Source organism: Dendronephthya gigantea, unplaced genomic scaffold, assembly GCF_004324835.1.
Source record: "Dendronephthya gigantea isolate DGI-Jeju-01 unplaced genomic scaffold, DenGig_1.0 000077F, whole genome shotgun sequence".
NCBI lineage: Eukaryota > Metazoa > Cnidaria > Anthozoa > Malacalcyonacea > Nephtheidae > Dendronephthya > Dendronephthya gigantea.
The window spans coordinates 537,047-553,109 of record NW_021163087.1 but is presented as its reverse complement, the minus strand read 5'-3'; the positions used below and the strand labels follow the sequence as shown (position 1 = coordinate 553,109).

The 16,063-nt window shown below is 35.9% G+C and overlaps 1 protein-coding gene across 2 annotated transcripts; it reads right to left on the bottom strand.

Annotated features, from left to right (window-relative positions):
- Positions 1-11: 11 nt before the first annotated feature.
- LOC114532011 lies at positions 12-16,061 on the bottom strand. Of its 2 annotated transcripts, none has more exons than XM_028553607.1 (9): positions 15,954-16,061; positions 15,559-15,664; positions 12,351-12,408; positions 5,809-6,868; positions 2,663-3,015; positions 2,400-2,518; positions 2,128-2,248; positions 1,322-1,404; positions 12-1,004 (listed from the first exon to the last, which is right to left on the bottom strand). In XM_028553607.1, the coding sequence occupies exons 4-9, from the start codon at positions 6,803-6,805 to the stop codon at positions 929-931; spliced, it is 1,749 nt and encodes a 582-aa protein (XP_028409408.1). In that variant the 5' UTR covers positions 6,806-6,868; positions 12,351-12,408; positions 15,559-15,664; positions 15,954-16,061; the 3' UTR covers positions 12-928. The 2 variants fall into 2 exon arrangements, with proteins under 2 accessions (XP_028409408.1, XP_028409409.1); XM_028553608.1 differs by having other exon boundaries at positions 15,559-15,623.
- Positions 16,062-16,063: the final 2 nt, after the last annotated feature.

Below are 16,063 nucleotides of genomic sequence, written 5' to 3'. Positions count from 1 at the left end.
AGAATAAACTATTTACTTGCTATCATATTATATAAATAGACACAAGAAGATATGACGTCACATGGTAACATACAGGGTGTTCCCAAAAACCCGAAAACTATTGAAATCACTCATTGTTAAATTAAAATTTGAATGCAGTGTTCAGGAATTTTAGCCTGTGAGATAATGCAACTTATAAAATGCTAAACACGAAAAATTTGAAATTGTTAAAGGAAGATGGTACAGTTGACCGGAACAACAAGTGTTTATTGTGATATTATCCCAACAGAGTACTGAGGCATTCAAACTCTAACAATTACATTGTTATGGGTGATTTTGAATAGCTTTCGTTTTCTTTGTGACACTCTGTATACTCAGGCCCTGTGCACCTCATTGGCGCCTAGATGATGATGATGACGCTGTATACTATTAACAACTGATGCATGCGAAATGTTCGTGTTCCTTCCATTAATCAGGGACCTTAATCATGTAGGACGGGAACACGACGACGGCAACTATCAATACAATGCTTCATTGAAAAGAAATGAATTATTAAATACCTATGTAAGAGTTTTAGACGTGGTCTACGTTCTGTTTACAACGGCAAAACGTCGCGTTTATTAAGTCCTATGAAGAACGTCTACATTTCAGGACTCAGTGAGCGATACCTCGAATAAGGCTCTATTGAGTATATTTACTAGGGGAAATACCCCAGTTTCATTCAGTCAAAAATGCCCTGCAAAAAATATTAGGATAACATGCAGTATAGATAAACTTAAATGTATATGTATAATTATTTACAGTCAAAAAACTGGCGAACTTTGAATGCGCGCGAAGGACCAAATTTGAAGAAATTCAAGTCTTCCACAGACAATAGCGAAGTTATTCAGGTGATCATTGGCTGTGTCGTGAAGTTATGAAAGTCTGGCTGGTTGATGTCCAAGCGCCATTAATTTCGTAAATCAGGCAGGGATAATCGCTCCAGGTTGTGACGGAAATTTTTCCGGCAGATTGGACAACGAATGCTGGGAAAAACAGGATAAGTTAATGTGATAGTGCAGAAAAGATTCTGGAAGTTGTAAGAATGCGGGAGATCATTTTGAAAAAAAAACCCAGAATGGCTATAATCATGTGATATTATACTAAAATATGTGTAAAACTTTAGTTCAACAGTTGTATATATTATTATAACATGTAGTTGTTTGAATTCACTCATATTTTTCACGGTCATTTTAGTTTCACTTGGACTATACATGATGTAAGCAATGGGGAGAACAAGTAGTTACCCAGAAGAGAGATTTTTAACTATACTCTGTTTAAGTAAGAAAGGTTGAATTCTTACATTTCCCTTTTGATGACTTCATCTAAGCACTCTTTGTGTACGGTATGAGAACATGGGAGTTTTTGATATTCTGCTGAAATGTCCTAAAAAAGACGACCGCAACAAATTACTGCTCTATTTGAATCACGTGGTACAATAACTGACCACATGATATGGTTCCCGATATTACAAGAACTGTTTTAGTTCAAAATAGAAAGCAAGTCTGCCGTTTTATTCAAGAACCGAACTAAATGTTTTCAACCTTTATACAACTACATTCATTCAGTGCATAATATTAAAAAATTGACTCATTCAAGAGAGTCCTAAGAGTATAGTGTTATTTAATTTGACTTAACCACCGTTTAAGCAAAACAGGCTTGATGGCCCGAGATGGTATTTATATACGCAAGTTGCAATTTCTTTTCGAAAGAAAAAAACGAAGTGACTGAATTCTGGCAGAGCTTCTGGTGCAAGTTTGCATTATTGGGGGTTTGTGTTTCGAAAAATACTTGCCCAGTTACAGATTTCACGTTCTTGGGGGTGACTCTTTATAAAAAAAGTATAACGAGGAAATATAACCCTAACAGGCTAACATAGTAATACACACTGTCAGATTGGCAAATATTGGCTCAAATTGAATCTAAAGCAATCTTTAAAACACTCTCTTATCCACCAGAGAAAAAAAACAGTCTGGGAAAACATTGTCAATGTTCATTGCGAATGAATTTTTAGGTATTATTACGAAGATGATAATATTGGTTGATAGATAATATGATTAGAAGTAAAGACATTATAAAAGAGAAATCAACCCAGTAATTTTCTCCTACCTCTAAACATACGCAACATTCATCATCAGCAGATCCTTCACGACATTTATGATTTCCTCGAAGTTGGACTTCCAGACACACACCACAAACATCGCAATGGAAATATCGATCACCATGAATTCTAAAATGGAACAAGAATGTCGAAAAATCATCGAGTTATGTCTCTACTTGGGCATATTAATCTGGCAGTAAACCATAATTTAACTCGATACTGCGTCGGATTGATAAAATGGCAACAAAATTTTGGCTCAATGCAAAGAATTTAATCCTACCTGCAGGTTCCACATTTTTCACAATGATAAGGATGATCATCTTTACCAGTTAAATTCTGGCACAAACCACAGAAATAATCAGCAAATTTTGCATTACAATGGCAGCAAAACTGACTGAACTAGAAAATAAAAAGTAAAGCAATTGCATTGATTATTTTTATATGTCACTTAAAAATCGTCTTTAGGAAACACAAACAAAAACATCCTATTGTCGGGCTTCAAAGGCATTTCACACTTCATTTAATATCGGCTAAGCGGCTTACCAGCTGCACTTTATCACAATAAACACACTTCACAATCATCAGGCCGCGAGTCATAAGTTTCTTTCTTTTACATTTACTTTGGTTGTTATGGCAAAGATGACATGGCCAATATTTGTCACAACAATCAAATTTCACGTGACATTGTCTTTTGTAATGATCGCATAACCAATTTTCATCTTGATCAAGAACCTGCGTGCAAAGGACGTCTGGGTTTTGGGAAGGAAGACCTCGTTCTGTGATTCTCTGTTCAGGTTTGGAGAGTTGTGAACCATCGCTACTAAATGTCTGGGTATTACTTGCGTTGTTTGGTAGTGATTGGTTTGTTTCGATTACAGATTTTGTTCCTCTTTTGTCTGTTTGTTTTCCGTGAAAAAAACTGACAATCATTATAGTATAATATGGTTCGCAATGACTGTATAAATTCTACTGATAGTTTCCTGCAAAATGTTTACCTCAATTGAGGAATAAGTTGTTAAAGTGTTTGAGACTCAATCACATAATAACCTTAATTAAAGATTTTCTGACATTTTAATATAAAAGTGAGCGAGAAAAGATTTACACGACGTTTCGATGTCATCATAATTATATAATTCTCAAGTGTGTTAAAACTAGAATAAACATGTCCTTATATATGCTATGAGCTAAACAATATGCATTTGTCCTGAGCAAGGGCTAATCGACCATGACTATGTACAATAAAAATGGATTATTAAATTCTACAATATTTAATGATGTATTGTAGATTTTAATAATCCATTTTTATTGTACATATTCATAGTCGATTAGCCCTTACTCAGGACAAATGCATATTGTTTAGCTCATAGCATACAGGGTGTCTCAAAAAAAAAGCAACCACTTAAATATGCAGGAACATTAATACAGCTCTAAAGTGCACCTCTGGGATTAAAAATGGCTCTTAATCCTTCATTTAAAATGCTAAAAGTAATTTTAGCTGAACTACAGGGTGTATCAAAAAAAAGGAGACCTTTAGAAATCAAGCTATTGTTAAAATTTGAATGCCTTTTCAACTGCATTTGCACATATTTATGCTGAACCGTAGTGCATTAAATATTGATGGCATTCATGCATACATTAGAAAATGAATTGACGTTTGTACACAAGATTGTCTGCTCCTGGGAATTTGAAAATAACTTTAATAGCATAAGGAAAAATAACGACCCAAAAATATTCAAATGACTAAGCACACTACCAGAACAAAAATGGTTCAACTGACTTCGGAGCAAAGAGTTTTTGTAGTTTTAACTTATACCCAGCCTGCCGTCATCAGAAAAGCAGTTCGCGATAAGCACAAGCGCAGGGCCGTAACTAGAACGATAATTGGGGGGGTGTTTATTCATATATTCAGTTCTGCCTGACGGATTTCTTTTGTAAGTGCAATAGCTCACAATGGAAATCCGTCGGGTACAACTGAATATATGAATAAACACCCCCCTAATTATCGTTCTAGTTACGGCCCTGCACAAGCGTACGGTAGTTTGTGTTGAGAGAAATGGAGGCCACGTTGGAGGTCATGGTCCATGACATTCAGTTTTTGATGTTCAATTTATCAGTAATTTTCAATCCGGATCGAAATGTCAAGTGAATCTGTGTCAGATCAAGTTGTAATTCGTTCCTGACTCATGTAAACATTTTAATAGGCAGAGTTTGTAAAGTGGGATGCTGAGCCATTCCGGATTCAAAGTTAATTCTAACTCATGTGAACAGCCCTAATGCTCGCACGCAGTGTTAAAAATTAATGAACAAATGATTTGTTCATGTTTTGAAGGAACAGCTAAAGCAATTTACAACGCATACTGAGTTATCGCTTTTGTGCTTAGTCTTTGTGCTTAGTCATTTGAATATTTTTGGGTCGTTATTTTCCCTTATGCTATTAAAGTTATTTTCAAATTCCTAGGAGCAGACAATCTTGTGTACAAACGTCAATTCATTTTCTAAAGGACTCCTTTTTCTAATGTATGCATGCATGCCATCAATATTTCACGCACTACGGTTTAGCATATGTGCAAATGCAATTGAAAAAGCATTCAAATTTTAACAATAGCTTGATTTCTAAAGGTCTCCTTTTTTTTGATACACCCTGTATGGTGCAAACCCTAACAACATTAATATTCTTGAATATTTAAGTGGTTGCGTTTTTTTTGAGACACCCTGTACAGGGTGAGTAAAAAAAAACTGACACCTTTGAAATTCAAATTAGCTGCGAACTTATGGCTGAAATATGACAATTCCCATGTACAATCAACAAAAACGATTTGATAAAACTGTTCTTTTGTATTTACAGGGCTTAGAATGCATTTTAACTCCCAAAGGGAACAAACTTTATGTTTTAGGTTAATTAATATGATATGCTTCGTATACCAATGAAATATTTTAGGCAACTTCTGTCACATTACAGCCGCTATGTGCTAATTTGAATTTCAAAGGTGTCAGTTTTTTTTTACTCACCCTGTACAGGGTGTATCAAAAAAAACGCAACCACTTAATATTCATGAATATCCTCTTTGTTCTACAACACAAAAGACGTTTGGCCCCTGGAATGCGAGAAAGCTTGTAATCATACTCTAGCGGCACAATCGTCGGTAAAGAAAGTCGGGTGCGTAAACCAACGAGCTGAATTGAAAGTATTTAACGAGTAAAATTTTATTTACAATTTATTTTACAAGGTCGACAGTTAGCATTCAAGTTATCTATCATGCACGACAATAAAAACTCGTTGTTCGGTAGTTAGCTGCACCATTATTAGTTTAGCTGATTTGACTATTAGCAGTTGAACTGTACGATTAGAAGCCATTTTAAAATCCCAGGGGAATAAAATCTATTGAGCTTATGCATGAACAATATGAATTTTAGAATATTAAGTGGTTGCGTTTTTTTTGAGACACCCTAGCTGTATATAAGGACATGTTTATTCTAGTTTTAGTTCACTTGAGAATGATGTTATAATGACATCGAAACGTCGTGTAAATCTTTTATCGCTCACATTTTTATTAAAATGTCTGAAAAGAAGTCTCTTTATTCGGTTTAAAGATTTTCTAACGTTTTTGTAGACCTATAAGGTTAATAGAGTAAGAAATAGCTATTTTATCAAATTCTATACGACTGGTGATAGGTAAGGTATGACTTACTTGCAACAGGGCCATCAGGCAAGACCATCTCTTCCATTTCCGCGGAACTATCATTTTGTTGCAGTAAGAATGACAGGTTTTTATACATTGGCTGGGTGGAACTGCTTTGTCTGGGTGTCATCTTTTCTTCAGCTACCTTCTGTTTAACTGATCCTTCATTGCCGACAGACATAACTTGCTGCAAAGCGCTCGATGACGAGGGTGGAAATAGTTGATAAAAGACTTTGGCCTTTTTCTCTTTGCTTTCTATGGAATCCTTTTCAACAAGTAATTCTCCAATTTCAGCCAAAAGCTCTTTCTTTTCCACTTCAAATAACTTAATTTTCCTTTCTTGGGCATGAAATATGTTTTTCAACACTTGTATTTTGGCTTCCATGTCCTTATCATGGCCATACGATGATTTAAATGCGTCAAGAGTTTCATCAACGGTTGAAAACTTCTCTGAATCTCTTCTTGAAACTTCCTCGAGGCTGGAGTTACAAGTTTGCAAACTGGAATTTTCTTCATAATTTCCTTTGGTTTGGCTTTCATCAAGACAGGAGCATTCATTAACAACGTAATTTAAAACTTTTTCATATTGTCCCTCAGGGATAATAAATGCCTGCCGTTCTTCAGGATCAGTTAATATCTTCATCGGTTTAGCTGTCGCGTCACTCGGTGATTCAAGATATTTCTGAAAGAAATCTAACTGACACAAGCTTTTCTTCCACGATGCTTTTGTTTCAGAAATGATATCAAATGTTTTAGGATTAAGTATTTCATCAATTGTGTTTAGTGATTCTTCAATAGGTGATTTTATTTTCTGCTCGCATTTACTGGAAGTTTTACCAGAACCAGAAACAGAGGCTACACTAAAGGTACGATCCTCATGTTTGGCGATACTTCTAATTTTCAGTAATGCACCAAGTGTTACGTCGATTGATTGCCAAAGAGTTTTCACTAAAATGTCCGAAGGATTTACCATGAAACTGTGACGGGAGGTTGATGTCACGGACATTGCAACAACTGCTCTCTTTATGAACGGAATTTACGTCGTTATTTTGAATATGCCGAAAAAAATCTGGAAGGAAAAATATTTTTTATGAGGTATAGTATCATTACCTTATACTATAATAGATATGTGGCTGAACTTCTTTTGATACTTGACGAATACCACATCGACGCCCCTCATGGAAACCATGCAGCCAAATGTTGATAAGCCTACATTGATTCAGTCTGGTTTGTAAATCATACAGTTACATACAAGGTTACATGGAATATGGTGATACTTGCTGGTTAACTATGCGGCGAAAATATTACCCCAGGGAGATATACCCCAGTGAGATAATTATACCCCAGTGAGATAATTATACCCCAGTGAGATAATTATACCCCAGTGAGATAATTATACCTCAGTGAGATAATTATACCTCAGCGAGTTATAACCCAGTGAACTAACTCTCCATATCACTGCGTTCTTCAGGGGAGTTAGTTTGATTAGGGCTTGGCAATATTTAATGCAGAGGAGTAACTAGAACCAGAGCATGCTCGGTATAAATATGTATATTATATAATATGCATAGTAGTGTCGTGTTTACAAACCTTCAATCCTAATTGGCTAATATGATTAATATTTCTAGTTACAAACAGGTACTATTTGCTATGATGCTAGCCTTCGTCGGGAGAGTTAGTATGATACTGATATGATATGATAGTAGCATCATACTAACTCTCTTGACGAAGGACCTCAGGTCGAAACGTGGAGACGTTTTTTGTCTAATTTAAGCAGTAATTAGGCAGCACCACAATAATTGATGCTAAGTTGTTTGAAGACGCTGCCACGCTGCTCCCTGGTTATACTGAAACTTCCGGTAAAAAGTTACATCATTTGCCATTTTACATGAAACATTAAAAATGTAGGAATTCTGATTGGCTCTGCCTGAACAATGTAAACACGTGAAACTGAGGACCGGCCACGTGAAGTCGCTTGAAACTGGAGGGTCCGTCCCGCTTTTGTAAATCCATGCATCAATAATATCAATAATATTGACATATTTAGGAAAGACATTAAGCTAAAGTTATATTACTATATAATACTAGACTATTATAAATAATAAAATTATTACCGCATTATTATGATTCATACAACAAACTATTATTATCTAGTATAAATTTCGAGGTGACTATTGATTTTCCTGTATTCTGATTGGTCTAGATTCACTGCCTCTGGAGTAATAGCACTGAGTAATAGTCACTGGTCGGTGCCTATAGTTTTTTGTTGTTGTCCAAATACGAAATTTCAAGTATATATAAGTAATTATAATTATAATTATGAAATTATGTTGATTGTTATTTGTAAACACCTCGAAATTTATACTAATTATACTACAATAATTAGTGATTAGTGGCTCGGTGATTACAAGCCTATATTTACTTCGTCTTCGGCTCAACTAGTTATATATATAAAAGTCATTAATTGACACTGCTTAGTTTGAATACGTTTTGTTAAGTTTCTCCTGAATGTTAAAAGTGAGCGCACCAGAGATATAGTCAGTGAGATTACAAGCACAAGGGGTACATTTTCTGGATCTTTCATTATTATGTTATCTACTTGGCTTCGTTGATGGCAACATTAACTTCCTACGCATGGATTCTAAAACCCCGCTCAGACTCACGTTGCGACGATTCTATGACGAATGGCATTTCCATTCCGGTTTAAGAGCTTAATTTTTAATTTTCATTAATTTAAGATCTTTCTATAGATTAAAAGATTACTTCCATATTAAATCATAATTATTCAATGAGTACGAGTGGGAGTGAGCTTTTTGAATAAAAGCTTGGGTTAATTCCAAAGACAACTTTGCATATGTCTTACTAATAATCCTCATCGCTATAACTATTCATTTAGTATTTCTGCTGGAAAATTCCATGGAGGGTAAGTCGGAATAAATTACTACAGCTCTAAATTCCGAGTCCAAGCAGATTGGTAGATTTTTTATGTAAAAATTTTGGGAATAACCAAAAGGCTTAGCGTTCTCATCAAGATATTTCAAATTCTAAACAATTATAGTGTGTATAATTCATTCTGAGTTGGTATATAGATATAACTTCATTGTTTACTACCAGCCACGCTGGTCCAATTTAGCTAAATTTCTCCCGCTCGTGCAGGCTCGTATGGTCATCGGACAACTAACATAAAATTAATCTTTGATTTGAAGACCGCTTAAAAATTGAGCCCTCTGTATTGGGAGAAAATTTCCCGAGTATGGGGGGGAGTGTGTGTATACCAGTGAACTCGAATAAGACTGAAACACTCACTTTCTGACTTTCCCTCTTTCCCTCATTAACGAGTGTAGTAAGTATTATGACCCAGGCCTGTGGCGGGGAAATTTCAAAGGAAAATCATAATTGCTGCCTTTTTCCCTACGAAATTTCCCCGCCGGAGGCCTGGATCATACCTACAAGAAAGGCTTCAGTGTCCGCCATCTTGGCTCCAAACTTCCGACAGAGTGAGCGTTCCAGTCTTATTTGAGTTCACTGGTGTATACATATTTATGTTTATATACCCTAGGAACAATAGAGCACAAAAAGAAAGCATAAATATGAATGTGCTAGCTACGGCCCTGACTACAAGTCATTCCTTCAAATTAAACCCACCTTCTGCCATTCTATTAAAAACTTTTCTAAATGCCTGCCGCGCTGAACGACACCAAAAAGTGCAATGATCGCGTACATTGATTGGCATTTCATTTCTCTCTTCGTTTGTTTTTTTTCTTGTCAAATCATCCTCCATGTGTTTCATCAAAATTGACGTCCGACAGTCAAGACCACTGTTTTGCAGAATATCTTTTAATCTGCTGTTTTGTTTCATCTAACCTGGTTCCCAGGGCCTTGGTGGGAATGGGGTGAGGTGGAGAGAAGGCGCTGGCAAAGGCTGAGCTAAAATGCTTTGAGATTGGTTGAAGCAATTTAACTCGTTTTGTTGTTAACGACGTTATGATTGGCCAATAGTTATAAAAACTCGCAAAATCTTTTTCAATATGGCGAAGCTTAACAGTGAAAACATCACGGCACACATGCCAAAAAAGTGTATGTATCAAGTGATTTTATCGATGGTTGTCGCCTTTGTGGAAATAAAAATGATAGGATGATTGTCTTTCATAAACCTGGCAGAAGAAGAAACTCGTCAAAGTTATTGCTCATAAGCTCGGCGAAAATTTTCCAAATATATTGGAAAATTTAGTCACGTAATACCAGCCTTTGCCAGGGCCTTCTCTCGACCAAGGCCCTGGGAACGAGGTTGTGGTTCATCCACAGACTAGTCCCTAGTCCTCATTAGCACGGATTGTATTCTTTTGACGTCACCGTTTTGAACGCGCGGGAGAGGACTGGCACAAAATGTTTTTAATTCTTAATTCAAAATGGCGGCAAGAAAATTTTTCTCAAGTAATACTGATCTCAAAAGTTGCATCAGGGACAAAATCAGAGGCAATTTTTGAAATCTCAAGTCTCAACATTTTGTGCTTGCCCGCTCAGCGTGGGCTGCCCTACATAATTAATAGCCCGCCCTTACAAGGCCTGGGACTAGGCTAGTTCATCAAACGTTCACACAGGGACGGTATATATATAATCTTATTTTATTATTATTAAATGGATTACATATTTATTCTTCAACTGTACACATAGGATCATACTAGACTTTAAAATGTCCAGAGAGCTAACATTTTTCTAAAATATCTCTTTTTAAAAAATGATTCCGGGCATGCATGAGCGATGATGGCTTGAATGGCGTAATCAACAATGCTCTACAGTACTTGTTTTAATACGGTTGATAGTGCTGTCTTTTGCACTCTCCTAGTGCCAGTAACTATCGAAAGATTGTTAAGTAAAACAATTGAGAGATTCATTGCCTATTATATGTTTACAATTCAAACCATTACTCATACATGCATGTAAACCTAATGTTCATCTTCAAATCTACAGAACATAATACAAATATGAATTCAATCTTAAGATTCGTTTGTGCCATGTATTAGTTATGATGTTGAAAAAAGCACGAGTACTATTGACTCGGGTGAGAAGACTAGCAATTTTCGAAAGAGAAAAAGCCTGCTTTTCATATACCGCAATTTATCGGTGGTTGCTATTATTGACGGTTGTCATTGATAGGAAAAATTCTTTGAATGAATTATCTATTCCATTAGCCACCGAAAATGGATCGTAGTCGTAGAGCATCGCCAATGCATTAGGATTGAAACCTTGGGCTTGAAGATAATACCTGGTTTCCATTTAGTCGTGAGTGTCGTGATGGCTGAATGTCAAAATGGCTGATGTGATAGAATATGAAGTACTGATAGAATATAGAACACTGCACACGCATTTTGTTGGAAAGTTTTTATCTTTCCTTCAGCTACCAGAGACTGAAGAAGATCGTTTATCAATTCGTAACAATGTAAAGCTTTCAGAAGTACGTTTTAAATCAACAATCGTGTTCCAAAATACCATAATGCGTGCTTGTATGTACGTATAAGCGTGTTATTTCACGTGCTCGTTATTTCATTTGTCTCTTAGAGCTCTGGAAAAGCGAGAGGAACGTTAAGGAATCAACTTGAAAGATATCTCTCGCATTGGAGGACAAAAATAGGATTCAAATATTCAATAGTATCTCTCTATGTGTGCGCAGTCAACAATGTCAATGACAAAATTCACACTGACTATTTTAAATCGGTTAAGAGTTAAAACGTCATGTTTGGGACAATTACGACTAAATGGAAGCCTGTTTAAAAAAAGTCAGATTTTAAAAGGAAACACGCTGCGTCTCAGCACATCGCAGCATGGTGACCATGATACCTAAATTCATGCGATAATCATTTGTCAAGAAAATTCTAGAACATACACACAAGATTCAAGAATAAAAGCCTTGAGTATTTTCACTGTTAACATACATTTACAAATTATTACTGATTACATTTATTTCCCTAAGAATTTCCGTATAATACAAGTAAGATGAAAAAAATATTTAAAGGTAAGCGAGTCTATAATTATGTTGTTTTATCTAATAACGTCAAGAATTAAGCTACCCAATAGATTAATTTCGTCAATCTTATATATCATGCACGCGTGATATCTGTAAAATTTTTACATTGACAATTTTCCAAGTGTTGGGGAAATTACTCGCCCTGGCGACTCATGACCACTTTGTTTGGTTATTAATGCGAATGACGTCATGCCGTTGTCACTATGGTCGATTACATATGTTTTCAATATTAGATTATATTATTGTTTTCAATAAGCTTTCAAACAAAACATGTGTTATATAATCTCAGTGTAAAAAACTACCACATGGACAAGAAGCGTTACGCAGTTTAAGCGCTTATAATGATATATAAACACGACACAATTATAGTCAAGAAGACAAGAGTGAATTTAAATCACAACACTTGACGAGACGTGCAAACAGACGTGATTTTAATATTTGAGAACACTGAAACCACAGATTCTTTGTTGGGCTCGCGTCGATTCTTCACTTTCTATACTCATGCAATAATTAACCTCTCTCTTACCTTGTTTATCTCAGGCACCTTTTCTGCAAGAGAGCATGGAGAGAACTAACTTTGTTACCTTCGAAGAGAAGAATTATATAGCGATAGCTTGTTATTATTCAAATATACATGGGAATTCCCTTATCACAAGGGGAATACCCAAAATAATTATCAAAAGGAAAAACCCATATAGGACTGGCTGGCCACGGACAGACGATAGCAATAGTGAAAATAATGGTTATTTTATATGTGTGGTTACGCAGTTGTTTCGAATTATTAGTGTAATTTGATTTTAAAAGAGATTGAGACACCTAAACTTGTCTAAGAACGAAAATTTTTTTATAGGGAATTTCCACAATTCAAAGGGAAAACCCCCATATAGCAAGACTCATTTCATTAAACTATTTTATAAGCTAGCGAGATGTTCATGGTTGTATTGGCAACGCGGTGCTTAAGTTCAAAGTATTTAGGGCGAGTACTAATTTATTGGCGAATAACCTAAGGATAGCTGCTAGTAGCTACTAATTTTTAAAGCACTTTAATTTTTTTTATCCGGGGATTTCCGAAGATAAAAGGGGAAATTATTAATCAATGTGAACAAGTGTATCTCTGACCTAAACGTGTAAACTGTATTCAGTATATATTTTGGAAAAAAAAACAGGCAAAAAAATTTGAATGCACTAACATTTTAAATACAAAAGCAGCTTCAAACGTGATTAAACGAGCCGCAATCAGGGACGTAAACGGAAAAATTTGGCGTGAAAAATGAAGAAATTAACAAAGGAAGAAAACAAAACGGTGAAAATGTCAGTTCAATTGAAACTTAATTAACTCAACCAAACCGAAGCTCAAAATGTGTTGTTATAAATATTTAACAATCATTCGTCGAAAGGGATGTGAATATCGCTGAATAAAAAGCAGAATGAAGTTCTATGAATTCCACACACCAAAACGAGGTTCAAAATGTGATTAAAATTGTAAAAAAATTACTTTACTTTTTCTCTCTTCAAACTTGAAAATATTTGCCTGGTTATACTTAGTTGCAATTAGTTACTTTTGTTTAAACATGAAATCATCATCTTTAAAGGCTTTGTAAAGGTATTAGAGATCACTCGAAGATACATCTTATCTCGTTACAAGTTTTATCATTAGCTACTTTCAAGTTTTAAGTCCAGCTAGGATGGCATAATTATATGAAACATTTACTTGTTCCTTGCAGTATCTAGCCAATTAGACGAAATAGAAAAAGTCGGGAAGATAAAGCCAAGAAAGTGTTCACGTCGCAAGAAACGTGAAAACTGAAACTGCGCAAGATAAACGCACCTTCGTTGTAAAAGCCGGCGAAATGTGCTCCTACCTTGAACTATGCAGCACAGAGGTTATTTTATACCAATGCAAGCTCAAATTAGGCCATGGATGCTTTTGCGTCCCCAGTGTTCAGTCAAAGCACAGTTAATAGAATATACATGGTTTGGAGACTAAATAAAAGTACAACATGCACAACTCATTAACGATGTTATTGTCCAGGTTTATGCAAAAAATGGTTCCTTTCTCGTCACGTGTCTATTGTATTTTAGCCAAATTCACCAATGGCATTCGTCTTGCTAAGCTCCTCAACCTTGACTTGAAAAACATGTTAATTATAAGATTGCTATTGGTTTATCTGTGTAAAATACAATAGACGCGTGATGAAAAAGGAACATTTTTTTTTGCATAAATCTGCCTCAACATAGTTAATGAGTTGTATTGTAGTTTTATGTGGTCTCCAAACCATGTATATTCTATCAGCTGTGGTAGAAGTAACATCGAACGTTGAGAATTCTAACTTGCGTCTTTTCTTCTGCAAGACTCTTCACTAATTTACATATCTTAGAAGTAGAATTGCATTGCAAGTTGGAAGAAGAAAAATTGCACCGTGTAACATGGCCAAGTTTAAGTTGATTACCCCAACTTTTCATACGAACATGCTATGGGCATGCCAACTCAGTCCCGGCTTAAATTGACTCACCGGTATTTTCGTATACTTTTTTGTATTAATAGTTTATTGCCTCATTTCGTGTTCATAATGGCCCAATACATACTAAAGACGGATCATCCGTCTAGACGAACTTGGACTTGTAAGCGAAACATAATTCGTTTTTTAGGGGCTGTTTACATGAGCCCGGTTACCCGAGATTCAACGAAGCGTGAGAGGACAGTTTGAGGTATTGAAATAAGTCTTTATGACACCAAACAAGCACATGCTATTGTTGTGGTGATTATACGACTGCCAGGTTCATGTTATCTGCTCATCTCAATACCTAAAAATCATCTCACGCTTCGTTGAATCTCGGGTAATCGGGCTCATGTAAACAGCCCCTAAGTTCGTGTGTGTGTAAACACGAGCAACGACATGCAGACGAATCATTCATCAACACGAATTATCTGCATAGCTCATCTATTTCGACAAATTTGAATGGGTAGTTAGTATAAATATAAATACAACGGCTCATATAACGGCTCTTGTGCACTCTTTTTACCAGGTGAGTAATTTCCCAAATTCGTTTGACATATTCGTCTACAGAATTTGTCTAGAAAGTGCATGTGTGGTATGTTTATACTGGCGGATCATCAGATCATCCGTCTCTAGTATAAATAGGGCCATTAACTCTTTTAGACCTAGTTTACACTAGAGCGAAAGTTTTCGGATTCATCACGAAAGCGGAATGTTTTAGTACCGGATTCATGTTGCTGTTTACACACGCAGCAACGAATCCGAAATGTACTCGGTTCTAAGCCGTATCCGGAAACTTTGAATGCGTAAAAGTTTGTGCAAACTTCGATCAACATGACGACCAAACAATTGTCCAAGAACAAGTAATGTACGTGTATGTAAACGGACAAATCTGCATACAGAGACAACTAAAGTGTAGTGTAAACACCTGACGAATCCGATACATGTGTGTAACAATGAATCCGGAAAATTTTACAAATCCGGAAACTTTGGTTCTAGTGTAAACGGGGTCTTAAAGATTTGTACAAAGTTAGCGAGTATCGGGATTGGTTAAGATTTATATATATTTGATTTTTAATTTATCAATAATCGAACTCATTTACCATTCGCCCTACAGCAAAATTCCTTCTTTTATATAATTATATAGGCCCTAGTTTATCATCAAATGTGCTCTGGAGACGTCTTAAAAGCGAGTCGCTAATGATAAACCAATTTACAATAGCCAAACTTTCTTACCGAAGCGAAGCTTGCATGATTGCCTCGTAAAGACTTGCCCCAGATTCGACATTGGATTTGTCGAGCTAAAATTAAGATAAACGCCACATAAGCATAACACCAAATACTATAAAACAGAAAGAACAGGCACATGTTAAACCAATACTGTATAAGTTATATCCCATTCCCGCAGACCTCATCAAATTGAATTAAATCGTACACTGTAATTTAAACCGAAGCACGGCTAACGAGACTGAACACTTACTCAGTTCTTCCCCAGGCTAACCGAGCTACGTTCGGAGAATCTGAGCATGAAGCGCGCTCTTTGACCATACTCTTCTTGAACGCGAATTTGAATACAGTTTAAAACGGGTTTTTCTCAAAAAAATATCTTAAATATAAGTTTATAACGTTACCTTCCGAATGGCCGCATATGAATTAGCATCACACTGGATTCTAATTGGCCAGGGTTTTCCAATCCAGCTCTGATTGGTTGGCAACAAACAATGCAAAAAATTGCATTGCT

What these genes read in the sequence shown, in the direction of transcription:
- LOC114532011 (XM_028553607.1), bottom strand. Translation starts at nt 6,805, where the DNA reads ATGTCCGTGACATCAACCTCCCGTCACAGTTTCATGGTAAATCCTTCG. An exon ending in GCCTGATGGCCCTGTTGCAA is followed by an intron (nt 3,016 to 5,808) that starts GTAAGTCATACC and finishes GAAAACAAACAG; the next exon opens with ACAAAAGAGGAACAAAATCT. An exon ending in AATGTTGCGTATGTTTAGAG is followed by an intron (nt 1,405 to 2,127) that starts GTAGGAGAAAAT and finishes CGTCTTTTTTAG; the next exon opens with GACATTTCAGCAGAATATCA.